This window comes from Odontesthes bonariensis, chromosome 23 (genome assembly GCF_027942865.1).
Source record: "Odontesthes bonariensis isolate fOdoBon6 chromosome 23, fOdoBon6.hap1, whole genome shotgun sequence".
Lineage (NCBI taxonomy): Eukaryota > Metazoa > Chordata > Actinopteri > Atheriniformes > Atherinopsidae > Odontesthes > Odontesthes bonariensis.
The window spans coordinates 27,449,639-27,460,327 of NC_134528.1; the positions used below are offsets into that span (position 1 = coordinate 27,449,639).

Here is a 10,689-nt window from a genome sequence, read left to right on the forward strand (position 1 = left end):
CGATTGTTTAATATTATTGAGCGGGACATTTACTGTACTTTTTAAGGTCGTAATACTAAACCATGTATATTGACACGTTGAACACACGAATAAGAGACTCAAATTCCATTTATACCCATATACTTTCACAATACATATATAACGATTTGAAAACAAAAGTGCCCGCAGGAAGAAATAAGTTACTATACACAAATATTAACTTAAATATTAATAGCGGGAAGGTCCTCCTTAAGATTCTGTTTCATATTCCATTCTGGACATCCACTGCTTTGGCTTCAGCTGCCATCAAGCGGGGTCTCTGGTCGTAATCAGTCGCATGTCCGTCACTGACCAATCAGCATTCATTAGCAGAATGCTAGCGTTTTATGGCCAACAACGACCCAAACTGAAAGAAATTGAAAGGACATAAATACTCATTAATTCGACTTTCGACCTATAATCTATATTGAACTTGCCGAATCTAGAATAAAATATGCGATGTTTCAACGACAAGCAGGTGAAATAAATATATTTAGCCGTTTAGCCCCATAGACCCCCATTAATTCTGGACTCGCCCGCGATCACCCCCAGTGGAATTCTGGTGGGACTGCATACAATGGGGCTTACGGAGAGTGGCGAGGCTCTCCGTAGACGGGCTCTGGTAATATCTATTACTCAATTTTATTAACACAAATGGCAAATAAAGTAAACTGATCTGTCCAATGTAGCGTAACTTGATTGGCTGCCGTTGGATGAATTGAGACAGGGATCGATTGCTTCTCCCTGTTTACCCGGACGTAAAGGCCCAATCCCAATTCTATTTTCTACCCCTTCGCCTACCCCTCGCCCCTACCCCTCGCCCCTTCAAACGTAGGGGTAGGCGAAGGGCTAGTCTAGTTGTTTTTCCACAGAATTTTTTGAAGTTGAATTTTTTTCCACTGTTGGTTTTTCAAATTCAAAGTCTGATTTTGATGCTGTAAATATTCAATATTAGAAATTCGTATTCAAACTCTGATGGCACAGAAAACTTCCATATTTTTCCCCGTGCCACTTGGGTAACCTGTAATTAACGTACTACTAGTTTGTTGTTCCCAGCAGACTGAACGGGACCCCCAATGGTCTTCAAAGTAGGAGTTGAGTGTATAATGTAGACTCCGCTTGGCTATTACAGCCATAACGATTTCCGTATTCAGCGTTTCTACGTATAACTTAATGACACGTCTAATATACTCCTCACTCAACTGATATGTTTCCTTGTTCCTGGAAAATGCCAACATGGAGCCAAAAGCGGAGTCTCGAAATTCCTACATTTTCCTCAGAGCGGGAAGGCAGCGTCTGCATCGTATAATTTATGCAAATAAAACATCGCGCTATTCTGATTTGTTGAGCCTCGCGCGTTTCGCCTTTTGCATTGGATACTGCCGTCTTAGCCACGTCCCCGAGCCACGTCGCTCTTTACTCGCCATTTTCCCGTTTTGTGGAAGCTAGAATCGTACTATTCTGGCGTCACGTTGTTGTTCAGCACTGCCGGGTTAAAAACCTAAGGAGACGAACGAAACTCCCTCAAGGGCCTAAAGATTGGTTTTGCGAGTAAAGCCGCTTGCTCAAACATGAACGTTTTCAGGCTAACCGGCGATCTGTCCCACCTAGCAGCCATCATCATTCTGCTGCTAAAAATATGGAAAACCAGGTCCTGTGCCGGTGAGTGCCTAAATTCTTTAATTCGGAGCTTCACTGACGTTTGTCTAACAGGAAACATGTCCTCCTGTGTAAATGGGTAGAGAGGAAAAACCTATCCGTTTTGTAAGTCCAGTAGTTGGAGCACATTAACCAGTTAACGGCTAACGTTAGCTATAATTGCTACTACCAGTGTCCACACCACCGGCATGCACTGTCATCAAATATTAACTGTCATTCTTGAGACTGTCGCTGTTACTGTTATAACATGGCTACGTGATAAGTAAAACTTATAAATGGCTCTTGTGGGTGTAGCTAAGCTGCAGCTTTCTTGATAGCTAGCCTTTACAGAGCAATGGGCCCCACAGCACCGTTAGCTAGGGGACTACAGGGCCACAGTATTTGTTAGTTTGACATGTGGGGCCCCTTGATTTGAATTGTTCTGTGACTCTGAGCCTCTTCCACGCTGCTTCCTGCAACCGCTGCATGTTACCGTAACCCGGCCTGGAGTGACCTCTCTGACGTGGCAGCAGGGCTCCACAGTTAACAGATGCAGAGCCGGTGTCTGAGAGCAGGGATGCAAGGGAATAAGTGCTCGCTGCATGGAGTGTGACCGTGATGAAAGTTTGCTGTGTTCTCGTGTTTCTTGAAAGATCAAAGGTTAAAGCTGTATCACTGTATGGCAGCTAGTCACCCGAGTTATCTACCACTGCTGTTTGCTGGAGATTAAACCACACAGATAGTTGTCTATGTAGGTCAGTCACGTTGAAGTTCCAGTTCTCTATAGAGACAATATAACAATTTTCACGATAAGGCTGCAAAACAGATGTTATAAAGGTGATTATTAGACGTTGGTTTGCTAATGATGAGGTACAGATTGCTGATTATAGACCCCTCTTTCTCTAATGATGGATGTGACCTGTTGTCACCTCCTGGCATGTCAGATTAAGTTTTGAACTAAGTGCAGGTGAAAATTAAGGCTATGGAGTTACAGCGCAACTTTTTTTTTCAACAGCATTTGTTCATTAATGATCCAAATCCCAATGAAAACCCCTAAAAAGCAACGGAAAAGTTCCGCGCCTGTCGGTTTATTAGTTTTTCAGTCTTGGTGCTTGATGCATTTTGGATGTATGGTTGGAGAAAATGAACATTGATGAATGAATTGATAAAAAAGCTTTGCTTGTTTTGCATGGGGGAAAAAAAAGTGGGCAGGCACATGTTAGAAAGTTGCAGAAGAGATCAGTGTCTGTGGTTTGTTGTGAATAGCCTGTTAAAATTGTTATTTGACATACTTTTATTACCTGTGGCCATTGCACAAGAATAGATGATGACAGTAGCTGTAAATACCACTAAATTGCATTCAAAACTCTTCACACTTGCCCACTTGATAAGAATGCACTCTGTCCTGTCCATTCATGCTTTCTGCTGTTTCCTCACAGGCATTTCTGGAAAGAGTCAGGTCCTGTTTTCCTTGGTGTTCACCACTCGCTACCTGGACCTGCTCACATCCTTCATCTCCCTCTACAACACCACAATGAAGGTGAAACCCTCTCACTGCGTGCTCCTCTTCCTTGCAAATGTCGCCTTTTATCACTGAGCACACAGTGCTGAGGTGTAACTTGTGCACCAAGCTGACACACCTGTATTTGCTGAAGGACAAAGCTGCCAATTGAAACGCAATAGGCTCTTTCCTGCTGCATTTACATCCAGCTAATGTATTGTGTGCCTCTTGATGTTTTTTTTCTTCCAGGTCATCTACATCGGATGTGCATACGCCACCGTGTACCTGATCTACATGAAGTTCAAAGCGACATACGATGGAAACCATGACACATTCAGAGTGGAGTTCCTGGTCGTTCCAGTCGGCGGACTGGCTTTCCTGGTCAACCACGACTTCTCTCCTCTGGAGGTCAGAAATTTAAACAGAGCCACGAGATGTCAAGCACATATTTGTTTTTCAGAGAACACCGCGTACAGATTAGTTATAAAGTTGAGTTTCAGTTGGGCATTTCTATCTTTCAACTGGAGATGACAAAGCCTTCACTTTGTTTCCAGCACAACTATGCAGATATGTGAATTCTGCTGACCAGTGTTGGTCAAGTTACTTGGAAATAGTAATTAGTTACTGATTACTTATCCAAGAAAGTAATCCAGTTACTTTACTGATTACTTATTTTCAAAAGTAATTAGTTGCCTTACTGATTATTTTACTTAGTTACTTTTAAAAAACATGATGCACAACCTTTGTACGCTATAAAGCAATAGATCTTTCAGCCTAATTCTATTCTTTCTGCATATTTCCTCATATAGAAGTGACATAATAGATTAATAATAATAATAACCATTATGTCGTACAGGGCTCTTAAGTTTTGAATGCAGGCATGAATGACCCCCCCCCCCCCGTTGGGTGGGCTGTTTGGATGGGTCGCAGGAACGGGGGTCTTTCTTTAATGATAATATTGTTAGTGTTGTTATTAATAACTGCTCTGCTCAGACTCATGGGAGACGCGCTTGTTTCCTGCAGTTTCCATAGCAATAGCGGCGCGCCATAGAAATTTACATTGTAAATTTTTTTCACCGTGAAAAATACAATGTGTGGCAGGAGTGCGTCACAAAAGACCGAAGAGCGTGACTGTCACGCTCAATGTGTGAGAGTTGAGAGCCCTGATGTCATATTCTCTCTCAAAGTGTCCTGCAAATGACTTTCTCTGCGGTAGCCTCACACCGCTTTTGGTCGGTATGTTTTTCTATGACGCGTCTGACTAATTCAGTCTACAGTGGAAATGGACAATATGTCCTCGAAAATATAGACAGCGACTAGCTTCTTCAGTTCAGCGGCACTAAGTCCTGTCGCCCTTAAGTCTATTTTCACCTGTTTAGCAGGAGAGGGGCCGTCGGAGGTTTTCCTGGGGGAAATGGATGTGCCATGAGACACTCTCAAACAAAATTACGGTTTAGTAACGCAGCCTGCTTGCGGCAGAGTTGCAGTAATCTAATAACTGTTTTTGCCACTGTAATCCCTTACTTTACTTGTTACTTGGAAGAAGTAATCAGACATGCTGTCCCCCTCCCTCTGTGCCCCAGATCCTGTGGACGTTTTCCATCTACTTGGAGTCGGTGGCTATTCTCCCCCAGCTCTTCATGATCAGCAAAACGGGTGAAGCTGAGACCATCACCACCCACTATCTGTTCTTCCTGGGACTCTACAGAGCACTCTACCTCTTCAACTGGATATGGAGGTTCTACTTTGAGGGATTCTTTGACATGATCGCCATTGTGGCCGGAGTGGTGCAGACCATCCTCTATTGCGACTTTTTCTATTTGTATGTAACAAAAGGTGAGTGCAGCTTTGGCGCAGGCCGCTATGAGAATCTGACGGTTTGATGACCTCAGGTAAAAAATATTGTAATGTTCTATAAGTGTCGGGGGGGGGGACCAATGTTGGTAAATCCAGTTTGGCGACAGCATTCCACAGAATCCAAACTTTAACCCCACTGAGAATTTTTTTATGTACTTGAAAGGGGTCCAACCCTCCCATCATCAGTATAGATCTTGAGGAAAAAATGAATGCAACTTGGAATTAATTGAGTGTTGTGACATTGCTTAAACGCATTAAAAATGATGCCACAGTAATATTCTATTTTATGGAGGGACAGCTGTTAAATCAGAGACAGGGTAACGGGAGCCATTAGCTCAGTGATGGTTGTGGTGATCCCACAGAAGTCTTACTTGCTGCTGTTAAAGATGATGGGCAGCCAGGAGTCTCTCTGATGTTTCCTTGGGGGAAGAGATGGCCACAGGAAGCAGCTTGGGAAGAGAGCAAGCTAGCAGAAGCTGTGTGAAGGACAAGGCAATAGCCGCCGTTCTAAGAACACCGTTCTAAGTCTGCATGATGGTGATATTAATCATGTACGATCACATCGGGCGTCTAACATCAAGGCTGGAAGAGCACACAGAGAGAGTCAGGATCCAGCGCAGGCCATACTTCTTCGTTTCATGAAGGAAGGAGAGCAGAGCGCCGCAGACAAAGGAGACCACATGTGGTCAGTTTAACTTATTAAACACGCGCTGGTTGTGTCTGTGTCGTATGAGAAAACATTTCAGCCGTGACAGCATGACAAGGGGCGTAGCTACCGACCACCAAACACCTCCGTCAGATGTGTTGCTATAGAACCCAGAAAAGACCCGACCTCGGAGAAGAAGCTAAAATGGTTATAAGCCGCTTTCGGACAAAGTAGTTATAGGAACGTAGTTATCAGAACTGTCCTACTTGAATTTCGTTCTGATAACTGTCCTTCTGTTTTAGTCTGCATTCGCACATGAGTCGGGACCAGGTCGGGACTGATGCGGCGCGCGCAGCCGTCTGCGTCAGTGACGTGTTAACCGTTAGCCGTTTAGCGCTACATTCAAAAACAAAATAAAACACAAAGTAAGGAGAGAAGAAAAAGCAGCACAAAGAAGCTAATATGGAGAGCGGGGAGGCCACCGTGTTCATGGTCTGCATGATGGTGATATTAATCATGGACGATCGCATCAGGCGTCTAATATCGAGGCTGGAAAAGCTCCCAGAGAGAGTCAGGAGACGATACTTTTTCATTTCACGAAGGAAGGAAGGAGAGCAGAGCGCTGCAGACAAATGAGACAAAGTGTAAGTTTAACTTATTAAACACCCACAGGTTCTGTCTGTGTGGTATGATGAAACATTTCAGCCGTGATAGCATGACAAGGGGCGTAGCTACCGACCACCACACACCTCCGTCAGATGTGTTCCTATAGAACCATGAAAAGACCCGACCTCGGAGAAGGAGCTAAATAGTTATAGGAACTAAGGGAGATAGCCCCGAGTTCCTGTATGTCTGAACACGGGAGAAAACGGCCCCGCGGATCAAAAGGTTATTAGAACTGCCAAAGGTTCCTACAGTCCGAAAGCGGCTATAGAAACTGAGAGCGATGGTCCCGAGTTCCTGTATGTGCGAATGCGGGAAAAAACGGCCCCGTTCCTTAAAAGGTTATTGGAACTGCCAAAGGTTCCTACAGTGCGAATGCGGCTAATATTGAGCTACTAAAACACTGGATTATGAAATTTACTTTGACACATGGCAGCTGACCATGGCTGCAGATCCTGTGTAACCCTTCATGGGAAATGGCATTCCTTGATGGCGCTGGCCTCATTCAGATGGATAATAAGCTGGAAAGCTATGCAAACATTTTTCATGAATGTTTTGAAAAGCATGACAAAAAGTTCAGTCTGTTAACTCGGCTTCCAAATTCCCAAAGTTTTGATCCATTTGAGCACAGGTGGAAAAACAATTCAGACCCGTGAAGGACCTTGATCTTAAAGGGATAGTTCGCCTCTTTTGACATGAAGCTGCATGACATCCCATATCAGCAACATCATTTATGAACATTGACTTGCCCCCTGCTGCGTCCTGTGAGCCGAGTTCCAGCTGAGTTTTGGCGTTGACGAAGGTAGTCCGGCTAGTTGGCTGGGGTCGCAAAAATAAAGCATCTTGCTTCTCAAAACAATATGCGTTCAAAAGAGTAAAACATTTGCATCACAAATCGTCCGTCCAGAAAATGTCAGATCTCACAATCGCTTGGCGCTATTTTCTCTCTACCTTCATATCACTATGGGCTGTAAACCGTGCAGACCAAAGTGCAGACTGAGCAGTAAACGTGCGGCTATCGCTAGGTGGCTGTACGCATTGATATGAAGGGAGGCAAAAATAGCGCCAAGCGATGTGAGGTCTGACTTTCTGGATGAACGATTTTGTGACGCAAATGTATTACTCTTTTGAACGCATATTGTTTTGAGAAGCAAGACGCTTTATTTTTTAAACCCCAGCCAACCAGCCGGACTACCTTCGTCAACGCCAAAACTCAGCTGGAACTCAGCTCACAGGACGCAGCGGGGGGTAAGAAAACGTTCATAAATGATATTGCTAATATCGGATGTCATACAGCTTAATGTCAAAAGAGGCGAACTATCCTTTTAAGTTAACCAGGGTGATGCATGTTGGTTGTGGCTCATTGGTGCATCGTTTGGACCACCTTAAGCTTTGAACCTCAACTTGGATATGACCGTAGAAACACCCATCAGACAAAACATCTTAAGCATTTTGAGGACTTGGATATGAGAGCTGTCTGTGTGTGTTATTGTGCATGTCACTGTAATTAATATCTAGCCATTTGTCGTTTTCACTTTAGACACGTGTGTATGTGTGTGTGTGTGTGTGTTTGTGTGTGCGCAGCTTCCCCCCTCACAGTCCAATTTCTGCAGGTTTCAATTGGGCTTGTTCAAGTGGTGCTTCAGAAATTTCTCACATGAGCCAGATTTTCATTGCTTTGTTGTTGTTGTTGTTGTTGTTTTTTTATTGGGATTGAGTAGATTTGATTGAGAAAAGGTCGAATGGAAACATCTTTGCAAATCATGTTTGACCGGGCAAACATTAGAATAACGTGACTTACCAGCTGCTTCTGGTTTTAGCCAGTAAGTGGTAAGTCAAATTTAATAAATGATATTGCTAATATGGGATGTTATACAGCTTTATGTCAAAAGAGGCGAACTATCCCTTTAAACAGTCAAAGGTGTTAGATTTGTTTTAGCATTGTTTCAAAAATTGCTTCAGATTTCCCTCGCTTATGAATGGAAATCCAGTTACCGTCTCCATGACTGACAACAGGTATGCTCATTAAGTAAAAAAATTAATCGGAAGTTGGTTTCTGCTCGATGTAATTTTATTCCCCGACTCTGGTCTGAAAGGCAGTGACTCAGACTCATACCAAGAAAGCACCTGTGAAATCAGCTTCTAAGGAGGTTAGAGTTCATCTGTCTGTTTTGTGTCTGTGATGAAAACTTCCCGACTGTCTGGCGGCCTGATTCGTTAACACAAATCTACTCTGTCTGCTTTTAGTACTCAAAGGAAAAAAGCTGAGTCTGCCAGCTTAAGTGCCAAAGAGGAGTGTTTGGGCAGACTCCAAGCGGGGGGGCTCGGAGGGGAGGAGGAATGGCAGCGGACACGCCTCTGAAAGCAACGCCCTCCACCCTCCACCACTGCTTCTCCTCTTCCCCTCCAACCAGCGTAAGATGCCTGAGACAGAGAGCAAGCAGGAGCTGCACCACCTCCGTCTGATCCAGAATCAGTGGAAGCAGAACACCTGCAGACGCTGCTCCGTGCCCTTGGATTTCTGTTTGACGCATCTTGCCTTAACTTTTTTTTATTGTTCTGTATAAAGGAAGACGAAAACAAAAACGCGCAAAAGGTTTTCTACATAAAAATGTGTTCTCTGAAGATTTGACATTACGAATAAGAGCTGAAGCTGTAAAATTGCCTGTGATTTGGCATTGTATGATACAGAAGCGGACTACTTGTGGTGGGATAGTACTGAGCGTTTGTAATAGCATTTGCAATCAAAATAAATGTGCTTTGTTTTTCATGAATCAACTTGGGGAGGAATTTGTCGAATCCTCGTAACTGCGTTGGGCAAATTATGTTTTTTGTTTTTTTTCTTAAACCTGTATGCATTCCCGCATAAAAAAAGTTTTTGGTCGAATATAATTCTCATACAGATGCAGTAATCTAATATTCTTATTCCAAAAAAAGGAACTTGGATGTCAATGAAAATATATTTTTTGTTCAAATGCCATCAGAAGTGGTGAGTGTGGGCTGCCTCTGTGTATTTTAATTGTTTATATTAAAAGTCTTCTTAAGAATAAACACAGAGAGAAAGCACAGGTTTAGAAAAAGGAAGCCAATGAGTTATTCATCACAGTAAATGGCTGTGTTGATACGAGTCATTTCTTAAAGTACGCCATATCACCTGTAATTACACAACATTGCCAAGCCCCTTTATTGCAGAAAGCTCCTTTTCGATGTTTTAGCTGCATAAACTCACTGGTAATGTACTGTATGTGGAGTTTCACTGCAGAAAGTTCTCTTCTTTTACATACAGATGTATTTATTCTATTTTTTTTTTTTCTCTGATTTCCAATAAACGGAGTCCTTGGAATTGTCTACGTGTTGTGCATGATTTTAACCATGAAGAGGAATCTCTCTGCTGGACTCAAAAAGGAGCAGCACAATCCCCAAAGTGTTGTGACCTGCTCCCATTATGCTTTTCATGCACATTTCTTTTTTTTTTTTTCATTTTTCACCAGAGCTTTTTGCATGATGTTGTCACCACAAATAAAAACCTGTCTGGAAATCTTTGAGTGCTGTGGTTCTACTTGAATGAAATGTTCACTTTTATGACACTGTCAGTGTCATGATGGACAGACTCTCTATGTCGGAATCAGAGAGAGTTTAGTGTGGGCAGCAGGGTGGCATTCCACTGTAAGGACATGCTGCTGTATAAAAACCTTATAGACAATCTCCTTTGGTACATTTTAAATTCAAGAACAGATCAAGTCTGTCATGTCAGCATGGAGATGCTCTATTAAGACCCGATGCAATATATGAGCGTACCTGTCTCCATCTTTAAAGGACACCTCGAGTCTTAAAGAGATAGTTTGCCTCTTGACATGAAGCTGTATGACATTCCATATTAGCAATATCATTTATTCAATTTGACTTACCCCCTGTGAGCCGAGTTCCGGCCTCGTTTTGGTGTTGACGAAGGTAGTCCGGCTAGTTGGCTGGGGCCACAAAAATAATGTATTTTGCTTCTCAAAATAATATGCGTTCAAAAGAGTAATACATTTGCATCACAAAATCATTCATCCAGAAAAAGTCAGACCTCACAATCGCTTGGCGCTATTTTCTCTCTACCTTCGTATCACTGCGTGCTGCCACCTGCCGATATCCGCGCCTGTTACTGTGTTTACCGCTTGGAAGCAGGGGACTGCTCGATCTGCACTTCGGTCTGCATGGTCTATACAGCCCGTAGTGATATGAAGGTAGAGAGAAAATAGCGCCAAGCGATTGTGAGGTCTGACTTTTTCTGGACGGACGATTTGTGATGCAAATGTATTACTCTTTTGAACGCATATTGTTTTGAGAAGCAAAACGCTTTATTTTTTAAACCCCAGCCAAC

The 10,689-nt window shown here is 43.1% G+C and overlaps 1 protein-coding gene across 1 annotated transcript; it reads left to right on the plus strand.

The window, feature by feature from the left end:
• Positions 1 to 1,393: 1,393 nt before the first annotated feature.
• On the plus strand, positions 1,394 to 9,868 carry kdelr2b (KDEL endoplasmic reticulum protein retention receptor 2b). Its single transcript, XM_075457423.1, has 5 exons — positions 1,394 to 1,680; positions 3,096 to 3,196; positions 3,407 to 3,565; positions 4,741 to 4,993; positions 8,571 to 9,868. Exons 1-5 carry the CDS (start codon positions 1,590 to 1,592, stop codon positions 8,603 to 8,605), a joined length of 639 nt encoding a protein of 212 aa, XP_075313538.1. The 5' UTR covers positions 1,394 to 1,589; the 3' UTR covers positions 8,606 to 9,868.
• Positions 9,869 to 10,689: the final 821 nt, after the last annotated feature.

Excerpts from the sequence above, each read along its gene's own strand:
- kdelr2b (XM_075457423.1), top strand. The coding sequence starts at position 1,590 with ATGAACGTTTTCAGGCTAACCGGCGATCTGTCCCACCTAGCAGCCATC. Across the intron at positions 1,681-3,095 it reads GAAAACCAGGTCCTGTGCCG|GCATTTCTGGAAAGAGTCAG; the intron begins GTGAGTGCCTAA and ends GTTTCCTCACAG. Across the intron at positions 3,197-3,406 it reads TCTACAACACCACAATGAAG|GTCATCTACATCGGATGTGC; the intron begins GTGAAACCCTCT and ends TTTTTCTTCCAG.